We start from the raw sequence: 13,747 nt of genomic DNA, 5'->3' as shown, positions 1-13,747 counted from the left end.
TTGTGTGAAGTTTGACTTCACAATATTATCACTTCTTTGTCTACAGCATTTCAGCACAACTATAAAAATATTACAAAACTTTTATTCTTGTCTTTAAACAATCAAAGAAAAACACACTCTACAAATGTTAAATACTGTACTCACGGATTGTAGCTCTTCTGCTGTTCCATTTTTTCCTTGAAATCCTTAGGAAAGACCCAACCTTCATGATTAGGATCTATTTCCTGAAAAAATCAACAATATTTAGAAACAAACTTAATTACACTTTTTAAACACAGTACAATCCAGATTAACTTGTTTGTATATTTTTCTTATTAAGAGCTTAGCACAAATAACAAAAAAAGAGATTGGAATTGCATCCCATTAAAAGAGATAAGCTCAAGTTGCATATACATCTCATTAATAATGGCCTAAAATTGTAAATGACATAAGTGTATGACATATTTACATGACTAAAGCAACAAAAAAAGCAAAAAACCATATAACTTTACAAATAAATTTGTCTTATTAACAACTAAGTATTTGTTTCTTTTTATTTATGAGTATTATTCTTTGGAAAAAATTCTGCTGTTGTCATTAACATAAAGCAGACTGCACTAAAAACTAAAGTATTATTTTCAATTTAAACTATTGCTTTTCCAACAACTTGTACAATAAAATTTTTCCAAATTATGTATTTTTTTGGACATGGCCTTTCGAAACCTAAGGTTTCATCTTCGACTTGTACAATATTTGTATACATTTTTACAAGGCCTTTTGATCAACAGTGGACAGTGTTAACCTGAGATTTTTTAATATACCTTTTTAAACAATAAATAATTCTAATTTTTAATCATTAATCATAAATATACTTCCTGGTTTTTAAAACTGTGTCAGGATACTCACAAGGAAACTGGCCGAGCTGGTGAGATCCTTCACTTTGAGGAACATGTCAAAGTACTTCAGGATCAGCTGGAACACAAGTGAAATGGTGAGTAAATAAGCTTCAGACACAAGTAAGTACTATATACAATGATGTATCAGGTTACCATGGCTGGATACAGCTCAGAGCCTGAATCATAGCATATTTGTGTTTCTTGTTATGAAATCCTGGAAAAAAGCTTTAGAAAATGATGTCACTGCAAATCATACCTAACCTTATTTGATTAATAATGTACGGAAATGAGCTTTTTCAAATGAATATTCATAATTTCTATACTAAGTTTTGTTACAAATATGTAAAATTATTGGTGGGTTAATTTTAAAATAATTTTTTATTCCCAAGATTAACTTTTCATCTTTTTCAGGAATTTTTTCACTTTAATTAATTACTTATTCACCGATTGACCGACTGTTTTGGGGGGGGGGGGTGGGGGGGGGGGGGGGTGGGGGGGGGGGGGGGTGGGGGGGGGGGGGGGTGGGGGGGGGGGGGGGTGGGGGGGGGGGGGGGTGGGGGGACACCATCTTGAAACTTGATATGATAATGAAATATTAAGTTTTGTATTGATTTGAGACTGCAGGAAAACAAATTGTGCCAAACTGGAGTTTAAATCTTTCAATAAAAAACTAAACGATACATAGACAGTAAACTAAGCATTTCTGATCCATGTTTATGTAACATCATCTTTTTTATGTCTTGGACACAACGAAATCATTTCTGAAATATTTTCCCGGAGAGTTTGTCAACATCCTTAATGCATATATTAACCTTGAGAACTGACATGAGTAAAATACGGAGTGCAAAACATTTAACTTTACTGAAACTGGCGATATTTCAGTTATTTTTCACTTGATATATTTAAATGGTATGCTGTATTCAATTTTGAAATAAAATTTCCTAAAAACAACATCAATTTTGTAAAAATGCTTGTGTTTTTTTGAGTTACTGAAAGTCAAACTTTTTCGAATGGTTGCCATCTTGAAATAGTTAGACATAACAATTTATAGTAGGACATACTTAATTACGTTAACATACTTGCAAATTTTGGTAAAATGTATCGTGTTAAGAGTTTTAGTACAAATCTTTTAACAAAATACACACATTGTACATACAGACAGAATACCAAAAACAAAACCAAATATAGTTAAAAATGAGTTTACTATAACCATAAGAAACGAGCCACTAAAAATATCTGACAAGAGTTTCCGAAACACTCTTACAAAATAACTTGAGAAGTATTTATTTCGAAAAGAACCACTATTGACCTGGGTAGTGTGTAGAGGGGCTGCGTGCGCAGACAGGCAGCGATGGCAGCTCTCTTCCTTGCTGCGGACAGCACACCAACGTCGCCAACCGGACACGTGGGGCGGCGGCTTATTGGCATGCTGTTAGTAACACTCCACACGTCAACAAAAACTCACTCTACTATATAAACTACATAACCACACAAGCATACGAGTACATAACAAACAAATATTAGACATGTTACACCAGGCGTACCTGCCTGACATTATTTCTGCTTGACAGAGTAAACTTAGGATTTCTGCTTGTACCTGTATTGTTGCCCATCAGGATTCTATTGATAATATAATAATAAAATTCAAATTGTGGAAAATGTTTAATCTTATTTGATTAGCTTAGTAAAAGATCCAGTTTAATTTTTAATGTTATTCAGCTGGGTTAGATAGTAAAACAGGGAATATCCTTTTAAAACATAAATTATAATTAAGAGTTTTTTTCAGATGCAAAAAGAGCACTTGATACTTCACTAGTGGTGTTGAGTTAAAGATGACATTAAAAACGTACCTATGGGCAATGAGTACTATTAGTCATTGAAGCACAAATGCCTCCACATTGTTGTCTTCAAAATGGTGGTCTCAAAGTGCTTCTTTGAGAGGTCCAAAGAGATGAAAGTCACAAGGTTACAAGTATGGGCTTAGAAGGGATTTTCCAGTGTTACTCATCCTAATGCAAACCAATTATTGCCTCTTGATTTTAGTAAAATGTGACCTGGTGTTGTCATGCAGAAGAATGACACTTCTAGCCAATTGCTGGTTCCTTTTCCTTCGAAATAATAATTTTGCAGCATCCAGTACTTCACAATAATATTGTGCATTAATCGTGGAGAGAATTAACATCAAAAACACCTTGCCAATAAAAAAATTGCCATTACCTTTCTAGCAGACAACCGCGTCTTTGCCCTCTTGTCACTCTTTCTCCACTCCATATTTGCATTTTTGACTCGGGTGCATATACTTTTGCACCCATGTTTCATCACAGACAACAATGAGATTCAAAAAGGCCTCACCTTCACGTTAGAAGCCACTGGGATATCTCCAATCGCTTGTGATCCTCCAATAACATATGTGGAACCTACCTAGTGGACACTGTGGATATCCTAAGTCATCTGTCACAATCCGTTGGATTGCCTCAATGTTGACCTTAGTTAAGCTTGTCCTTGGGCGATGAATGTGGTCCATGTTCTCAACCTTATCACTCCCATTGTGCAAGCAAACACACGAGTTCTTGACAGGATATTGTTACTGATCTGTGCCTTTAATTACTGTAAAATCTCGGTTGGACTTAACCCTTCATTGGTCAAAAACTTTACAGTGATATGCACTTCCTGTTCATTCATTTCCTGTTTGTTTTAATAATAAAGGGGTCTGAGAGAGTTGCAGTTGGTTCCCCCATCTCCCTAACAGTGCATGCTACTTGCACATCAACTGATTGTAGATCAATTACTCCTTCAGATAAACCAGTCCCATTTATATTTACATGCCTTTGTAAATACTAATGGCATATAACAGCATATTCAAAGATAATGTATTACCAAAATGGAATTTTTAGTAACCTTGCTTATGTGTAGAGTATATTATTTATTTTTTGTAATATAAAATATAGTAATAATTTAATATGACATATTATTATCACAATCAGAATTATTTCTGATTCTAGAATCACTTATGGAGTGCACCAAGAGTCATATTTGGCTGAATTAAAAGATGTTAAAGAAAGGGATGACTGATGTAACCTGCAAGTTTACTGCAGGATTGCAGATTCTCTGTATAGACTGGATGCATAGGCTCAACCCCTCCACTGTAATCCTGCTGCAAATTATGCAGCCGATCTGTTCTAGAGTGACTTTAGTTGCCGAATAATTAGATATAGATTTGAAACTGACCTTAATTATGTTTTATGGTTCAATTCATGTTCAATATGGTTCCTTTGCATTATTATTCTAAATGGCAAACTGTTTCTGCAATTATTCTTGGTACTGTTCTGCCACTAACAAATTATCCTCCCTAATTATAAGACAAAATATCTGGCATATAACAAATTCAATAATCCAAAGATTAAGTTGGATAAACTGTGAAATGACATTCATAGCATCAATAAATGATAAAATTGGCATTCCAAATTTGCAATACCCACAATTTCAACTGGAGTAAGTTTTAGGCTGTGCACAAAGAGAAAAAAAGTTACAGTAACATCTACAATCTGGGACACATGCAAGGTACTAAATATAGTCAACACATGTAGCTGCTTGTGAGATATTTCTATAGCCAACTGTATTTGTTGTAAAAATCACAGAGGACATAACATCATGTTACAAGGCTCAGTTTGTATACAACTTCAAAGAAACTAAATTAATGGCACCGGAAATTTTGTTAACAAACATTAAAAAAGAAACACTAAACGGTAATGTTAGTATGTTCCTTACTTCTTTTTAGTAGACAGTGTTTAATATATATATATATATATATATATATATATATATATATATATATTGTGTGTGTGTGTGTTATATATATATATATATATATATATATATATATATATATATATATATATATATAATAAATTGTAAACTAAAACCCTTTTAAAATTCTTTTATTTCAGACACGTGTTTCGGTATAAACCATCTTAAGTGTGAACATTAACCTCTAACTAAATAATAAACAAAACAACTAAATATACACATGTGGACCATTTAAGCAGATGTTAAATTTATATGACACAGTTGTAATTTTGATTAGTATTCTGTGTTTAATATTTTTTCAAAGATAGGATTTTTTGTTTTATTTTTTTAAATTGCTATTTAATATGTTGTGAGGATCTTTGTTATAATTTTAGATAAATATACAAGTATGTATAATGTTAAATTGAATATTGGCTTATATAATGATAAATAGCTACGTGGGAAGAATATTAATAAAGAAGAAACAATTACTAAATGTTATTATTTTATACTCGTAACAAAATTAATAATATTGTTTTGGTTTACTAACACAACATCATTTATACATAGTATGTATGTAAAATAGAATTGAGAAAAACATGATTACGGAACAGATTTAGATTTTAACAATACTAATATCTAAACTTGTAAGAGTTTTCTAAGAATACAAAACTTTATATTTAAATTTCCTTTTCAGTCAAATACTATTGGTGATCAATTCCTTTCTCATTTCAATGTTAGCGATTCTCAATACTTTTCTTAGTTTTTATGTGTGATTTTTATTTATTTCTCAGTTCAGCAATACTAGATTTCAATTTCTTTCTCAGTTATTGTTGAAGCAATCAACTCTTTCTGCTTTCACGTTAGTGATTCTGGTTTCCATTATCAGTTCAGCATCAGTTGCTCAAATTCTTTCTTATTTCACATTAACGGCTCATAATTTGTTTATCATTTTAGTGCTATAACACTTATTTCTTTTTCAGTTGAGAGTTTGGGACGCTTAATTCATTTATTTTTTTCGCATTACTGGTTCTGAATTCCTTTTTCAGACCAGCATTAGTAGTGTTCAATTTATTTTCTCAATTAATCAATAGTATTTCTTAACGTCTTCTTCCTTTTTCACAAACTATTTTGAATTTCTTTTACAGTCCAGCACTAGAGGTTTTTAATTCTTTTACAGTTTAATCCTAGTGGTGCTCACTACTCATTCTCGGTTAACAAGAACAACCCTTTCTCAGTCTAATATATTTCATATCCCATAGTTTTTCAGGTTAGGAGTGAATGATATAAGAAACAAACAACAATGTAATCAAATAAGACAAATAGTGCATCTCATGGATGAATTATTGGAACCCAAATGCCTGGCTATAAAACTAGACAACGTCACTTATAAAAACAAACTTTGTCTTCCATTTCTTACGTCACAATCTAGTCTGTAAATTCTATTTTTGTGTTACATGTTTGAAACAAGAACTATTAGAAAGCTTTTTGATCAGTGATTTGGTGAATTGTCATTAGGTAAATACTTGAAATGTACTTGAAAGAAATTTGAGTGGAATGTCAAATAAGGTATAATAAACAACGTAATTTTGTATAAAAACTGTAAATAAATATTTTTATGATTAATATAACTTTTGCAATACAATAAAGTATTAACAAACACAAGTTTTAGAAAAATTACAAAATTGATTATTTAACACATTCACGACGAGGTGTACTCCATCGGGTACACATTGCTATGCATTTCCTTATTGCGTTTTTTATAATTTATCTGCGGGTTTGTTAAATTTGATCTTGCACTTAAATAAATAGGTACCTCAGATTATTGTGTACCCCCGTCGGCGCATGAATGCTTAATTTTTTAGGTAAAAAATATTTTTATGTACCCTTTGGTGTACACGAAGAAAAATTGGAAAAACATATTGAAATAATCGTTTTTGTGCAAAATTGTGAAGCCTACATACATTTCTCGTTATACCTTAACGTAAAACGTAAAAAAAACCAATTATGAAATCTTGCTTTTATTATTGAAAAATTTAATGGAAAATCAATCAACCAGTCTGGAATTAAGTCATCGTCATGAACGTGTTAATGACCCTATAAATAAATGGTCAATTAATTGCTGCGGCTAGTCTGAATAAAGCTTAAAACAATTACTACCCTAACGGGTTCTAAAAGCAAAACAAATAATATTTTATTAGAATACTGCACCAAAAATTGTGATAATTTCAGTATATTATAAAATATACATATATTTCTTGATTTTACTGTTTTTACTGTTAACGTTCTATACAGCAACAATGATAGACACAAACTCACAGACAGAAAGAGGTGTAGGGCAAAAAATCTGCTACAAGACAAAAAAATAAGCAAACAATGAAAGTTTCAGACCTGGGTAAAGCGTGGAGCGAAAGCTGTCGGAAACAAGCTATGACCGCTCGCTTGCGTTGAGTTGACACAACCGAACGGTAACTGGCCTTGCTTTTGCAGTTGAGGGTGGTCAATCTAACACAAAGTGCCAACAACGTGCCGCTACATCATTCTATCACTTGGAAGCAATTTAATATACTAAACAAATAAATTAAATTTCAACTTGAAAAAGGCTGTGAAGAAATGAAAACTAAATAATAAAGTATATTTCGTCACTGCATGCTAGGTAAACTTTCAGCCACAAATTGGAAATTATAATTGAAGAAAACTATATATAAAGTAGTTAAGTGATGTCTTACATGACATTGGTCAAGTCAATGTGTAACAGTGTTTTAAACAAAATAAAATGAGCACTGAGTGTATTTATTGAAATTTTTCTCCTAAAAAGCGTGGTTTCAATATTATTGATCTACTTTATTATTTATTATAAACTATTCATTTATTTTATAAAATTGTTTTTCTTTAGTTGATAACAATTTTATTACTGTATTTTTTATTAATTAACAATATCTATAACAACATTTGTTTGAAAATATGTACAGTTTACTAAATCAAATAATATTTTCAATTTAAAAATTAATACTTTGTTTATTTTAATATTAATACATTTGAGATAAATAACTCTTTGGTGATCATTAAAAGTATTGTGGTTTTGTAAAATGTTAGACAGATTTGTACACCAAATTAATTTTCAAACAAAGAAACTATCTTAAAAATTATATTGATTCAAATAATAAAGGAATAAAAATATCCTGCAAATGACTAACAATGTCGACTTTTACTATTAAATAATCTTATTTTTCAGGTGTAAAACAAACCATCCCACTGAGAAAAGAAAATGAATAATGGTTAAGTAACAATAAATTTTTATTACAAAATCAGTTTCTTTTGCTATCAATTTAAATGTGTGAAATTTAGAAAGTAAAACTATTAGTATTATATTTTGGCTATTTATACTCAAAATAAAGTATGAATCTTGGTTTGTTTTGGCTAATCTCCAAAGTTGTGAACTCATTACATACTACTACTGTAGGTTTTATATTTTAAATATGAGGAAACAAAAACTAATTGACGGGTATAAGAAATGATTTCATCATATCTTAATACTAATCTGTAAAAATGTACAATCTACATACAAAGAGTGGTAATCCTTAGGAAGGAAAGATCTGAAACTAAATAACTACAAGATTAGGAGTAAAGTAGTTGAGAGTTACAATGGGGTGCGATAGATGTACAACAGATTCCTCGGAACTCACCATATGGAGGCCGAACAAGACCTTGGCCATGGCCACGATCCGGTCGACGACTTCGTCTAACTGCTGGGGTTTGGCACCGTCAATCACATTCACCTTCTTGCTACCGAGCTTGCTGTACAGGTAGTGCTGCCATGACATCTCGTCGCCAGGGTCGAGCTTGTCAGGCAGCGTCAGCTGGATCTTGGCGAACTCTACGATGTCGTACTCTGGCATTTTCTGGAACAACGGCAATGTCATGTTCAACCACTACAAAGTGCAAAATCCCATCTTTGATTAGAGATTTTAAATTCTTGAATCATGAAGGAAACAGGACTTTTCTGGACATTCACCATCGTTCAGTTATATACTTGGTGCCAGATAGTACGACAAAACGTGACTACCTAAAATATAATTTAATGTTGATCTTCTGAGCCTCAAGAGAGAATATGGAGTATGATTAAATCAATCAAATTAAATCAAAATAATCATAATTCATTAATTTGCACATTTTTTTACATCAAATAGAGTCAATTTAATGAAAAAAGTAGTCAAATTACAATATATAATTGTAATTTAAAGTTTATTATTTAATTTTTAACAAATGCCTAACAAGTTTTAAACAGTATGTACTTACTATTACAAAATGTAATATTAAGGTCTTAAGGGAAAGTGCTCAAATTCTTGTAAAGAATATAAAGTTAATCCTACCAAAAAGCCTTTCAACTTTCTTTTAGAACAAGTAAATTTACTCTCAATTTTTATATAATCAGGAGTTTATCTTAAAAATTGATTTCCTACATATAATTTATTTTGTTTATATAATTCCAAACAGTGATAAGGGATCACAAAATCATTTTTTATATCTGGTGTCATAGTGATGCACCACATTATTGCTACTGATGGATGTTTGATGTTCATACATGATAGTTTCAAAAATATAAAGTCCATATATAGTTAATATATTTAATTCTTTAAAACGTTTCTTTGACAGATTCAACAAAATTTAATTTTAAAAAGGTTCTGGCAGCTCTATTTTGAACTTTTAGTATTGTATTGAGATTTTCTTTTTTAGTAGCTCTGTTATAATTGCATTAATTATATAATTTGGAAAATTGTCATATGGAATTAGAAGGTTGGATAGACTTGCCCTTACCTTAAGGTACCTGTCCTTGCAGTGCTGCACCAATTCCTGTTCTCTACCCGCAAAGAGATTCAGACCGACGGGCAGCAATCTCTTGAGACATGCCACCATCAGGCTGGCCTGCAGTTCCTTGTCCTTATCTCTCTTCTTGTCTCTATGCTTTCTTCTTTTTCTGTTGGAATACAATTTACAAGTAAAGTGTTGTTCCCATTAAATATGCTAACTAAATACTAAATCTGAGATGAAGTGCTGCGTACTGACCTTTCCTCCGCCAGACGGTACTGAGCCACCCTCTGAGACCACCGCACTCCTCCTGGTGGCTGTCGGCATAATCAGGACCATATTGTCGATCTCGTTGGCGGAGATGAAGTTTTGTTCCTCCTTGAGGAAGTACTGGCTCTTGGACCACACATTGAAGATCTCTGCTACATGGTTGTAGAGGTCTTCTGCCTCTGAGATGTTATTACGCAGCCAATGATTCCTCTGCAGATCTACGTACTTGATCAGTAGTGGGTAGAACGAGTAGATATCGCGGACCAACAGATGCCAGTCTTCTTGTATCTGTGTCTCCACCTACACAGGTAGATAATTATCTATAAACTTCTCTTTGGTTTAAAAAGTTTATTAATATAAATCGCAAAAAAAGTTCTCCAGATGTAAAAAAAGGATTTTTTAATTATTTTTCTAATGAGTACTACTTTCAGTAAGTACAAAGAATGATATCAGTTCCTTGATAATAGAAAATTATAGCTAAATTATTAGAGGGTAACTGTTATCCCTTCAAACCATTCATCAAAAATAAATTTTACACATATGACAATTTGAATGTTCAAGTCTAATAAAAATAATAATTTATTCTTATTCAATTTTAAATAAAAAGTACAGTGCGATCTCGATCGTGCAGATGTAATTTATCCAGATTTCCATGTTAACCGTATAAATTTAGCAGATTGGAGAGGGTAAAATTTTCAATATTAAATCATTATTTCAATTGGAAATGTAATTTAGTTTTGCATTGTCACGTCTTCTGCATTCATGATAATGCGCACACTATTAAAACAAATTAACAATGTTGCAGTAGGCCTATGAGAAGTAAACGATTATTATTATTTAAATAATTCAGTATTACTGACATGTACTGCAGAAAGATCGTTCTCAACAAAGAAACAGGTTAAGAACTTTTTAAGGAACAAAATGGGGCTTACTCTCTGTCCACTATGGGAAAATATTATTTGTCTGGACCCTCCAAATTTTTTCCTGGCTACGTTCTTGATGGTAATCTTCTGTATAGTGTACCTGTGATGTGTCGTCAGTGGATGACTTCAAGAAGCCTCGCAGAGACTCCTCCTTGTGGAACAGAGTGTCCGTACGCTTCTTAACGCGCTCAGCCAATGGCAGGAATGGATCCTTTAGCAACTCTTCAGAAGAGTTGATGATAATTTGCTGAGTATACGCTACAATGGGAAACACAAAATGAAAAAAATACAGTAACAGATTCATTCTATAACATTTATTTTTACTCTTGGTTTCTTCTTTACATTATTTCATACTGTTAATGAAACACCTTACGTTTAAGTATAATAACTTTGGTTATTTTACATAAAAGCACTTCGCTGAGTAAGAGAATATTTATACAACAATAACATATTTTACATGTTCTTGTTAAAGCTTGTTGATTACAATTTTAGAATAATCTATAAAACTAATTGTTATTGTTCTAATACAAATCAGAAAGCATTGACAGCACAATTACCATTTGTACAACTACCTTTGCATTTGATTATGATTTTTTGATATTGCAAAAATACATACAAATTAATTGTGTGTTAATTTACTTTACCATTGACAATAGTTCTGAACCAGAAAATGTTAAATGATAATCTTTCATAACCAGAAGTTATTACCAATTGGAATAGATTATTTGCACTGCTACAAAATTAAAAATCATCTTATACTGATAATCTTATTTATCCATAACCCAATTGACAATAAATTAGAAAATGATTTTCATTATTTCATATAATATTTAAAACTCTTATTATGATTATTTGTTAACTTTTTTGGCCTGCACACTCATTATCCAGAATATTTGTGATTGTAAAAAGTAATAGTTGACAAATCAAGTGTTCACATAATCAATAACATACCTGCAATTCTTGTCATCCAAGGGGCATTTTCATTTCCGATGTTCTTCTTAATCATCTTCAGGACATTTTTGAGAAGTTGGTTCATATGTTCACTTGTAACCATTGTAACATAGTTTCTAAAAAGAAAAATACACATATTTTATCAAAGATAAATGTGTGGAAAGAAACTAAGCAAAAAAGTTATTGTTATAGCAGACCAACAAATACAATAAAGCTAAGAATTAGGTCCCAGAATTGACGCTGTTATAGTCCTACCTTAATTTGAACAATTTTATTTATTTTTCCCACATCATTCTGTCTAATAATAAATCATATTGCTTGGAAATAAATTGTGATTTGATGTGATGCCAGAAAAATTCTGAGTCTTTGGTATGAATATGAAATGTTTACTTTTTCTATGAACAATTTTGCACAAGTAACCAGAAAACCTGTAATGAATGTGCATCATATATTCCAGTTTTTTGGTGGTTTAGGTTTTAAATAAGATGATGATAAAATCATACTGAATTTAGTGAAAATAGATATTAATATTTAAAACCTCTAGCTCATAGGCATTGTGTAAGCTCATAGTACCAGTATCTTAATTGTTAATAAGACCACCACCATTGTTGGCAGGTGACCGCTGAGCGATCCTGTCCTTGCAAGCGGCCCGCCTGCCTGGTCATTGGTGGTGGTTCGGAAGTCACCTTTAAGCCGTTGGTCCCCAGGTTAAGTGTTAGAGAGGGCTTCTTAGCCCTAACTTCGCCTGGTAAAATAAGACATTCTTTACTTTACTTTTTTTTTTTAATTAAAATGTAAATTTTTATAGTTCAAACCACTTTAAAAATTTAGCTATGTAAGCAATATCTTGACACGGAGTGTCCTGGAAAACTTAGCTGCTCGTTATTTAAAAATGTAACTTTATCCAGTGCAATATGTCTTATACAATGGTTATGTTCAATTTGATTATAAGTAGTGAAAACTAGAGGTTATACAATGTAATGTATTATTTTTTTCACCAACAAGTATTTGTAACAATAGTTTTGAATTGAACCTTTAAAAGGTCAGGAATATTGTTATAGTAAGGTTGATGAACCGATGAATAACCATAAAATGTATATTAAGGAACTTTTTTCCTTAAATAATGTTTGGAATTTAAATTGGACATACCCGGCAGTAAGACTAACATTGTCAGGGCCTTGGTTCCACCAGACGGGCAGGTAGGAACACAACAAGGGCATGATGACATCGATGACATGGGGTGCATCCGTATGTGTCTTCTCAGACTCCACGAACTGGTCCACTTCCGCCAGGATGTTGTCAAGAGTTGGCATCGTACTCTCCATTCGAGTCAGGATATCTACAGTGAAGGTAAGATTAAAGTGAAAAATAATCGATCACCTTTTAAATACTCTATTTATCAATTATAAAAGTAAGAATTGAATCCAAATTTTCCTGCTTGCAAAAGCCACAGTATTGAGTTTCAATATAATCCTCCTCTGCACACATTCCGTTGGAGTTCAGCTCCATTTTCCTTTCAATGCAGCATCTGAAATCTGTCACTCACAGACTTTTGCACCTGATAAAACAATGAAAACACCTCTTTATCTAGATTATACTGAATGGGTGTTGGGTACACCAGAAAGACCTCTTTTATAGTTTAGGTGTCTCTGACGTCGAAACAATGCAGAGTTCATTTTGCAAGTCTTTGTTGCTGACCCATTTTTTTATCTCTTCAGATGGAGATCAACTTCAGATTCCAGGAGTCAAGTGTCAGATAATTTCAAATGCTGCCCTGAGTGGATGGTGAAATGGAGCTCAACTCTACATTTTCATTTATCATACATTAAAACATAAAGTTATTGTTTCAATTCGACGTACAGTTTTTTATGTATCAGTTTTTTGAGAGAGTTGATGTGAGTATTTTTGTGAAAGGACAAAATTGAGTATCGAGCTGTCATTAAGTATTTATTTATTAAAGGTAATAGCCCTTCGCAAACCAAAGATGAATTGGATTCTGTGTATGGGGACTCTGCACCATCATTTTCCACAGTGAAATTTTGGACTGCTGAATTTAAATGTGACCGTAAAAGCTTTGGAAATGATGAACGTTTGGGATGTCCAAAAAACTACAACTACCGATGAAAACATCGT

General features: G+C 32.1%; 1 protein-coding gene across 1 annotated transcript in view; it reads right to left on the bottom strand.

Annotated features, from left to right (window-relative positions):
- LOC124365519 (ryanodine receptor-like) overlaps window positions 1-13,747 on the bottom strand; it is a 310,046-nt gene that overhangs the window by 19,986 nt on the left and 276,313 nt on the right. The window contains 11 exon segments of the mRNA XM_046821504.1: window positions 145-224; window positions 886-1,002; window positions 2,148-2,304; window positions 7,053-7,144; window positions 7,146-7,166; window positions 8,348-8,563; window positions 9,480-9,639; window positions 9,721-10,040; window positions 10,764-10,921; window positions 11,615-11,730; window positions 12,764-12,953. Of these exon segments, the coding sequence (XP_046677460.1) occupies window positions 145-224; window positions 886-1,002; window positions 2,148-2,304; window positions 7,053-7,144; window positions 7,146-7,166; window positions 8,348-8,563; window positions 9,480-9,639; window positions 9,721-10,040; window positions 10,764-10,921; window positions 11,615-11,730; window positions 12,764-12,953 (1,627 nt within the window).

Source organism: Homalodisca vitripennis, chromosome 6 (assembly GCF_021130785.1).
Source record: "Homalodisca vitripennis isolate AUS2020 chromosome 6, UT_GWSS_2.1, whole genome shotgun sequence".
Classification (NCBI taxonomy): Eukaryota; Metazoa; Arthropoda; class Insecta; order Hemiptera; family Cicadellidae; genus Homalodisca; species Homalodisca vitripennis.
This window is presented reverse-complemented; position numbering and strand designations above follow the sequence as displayed.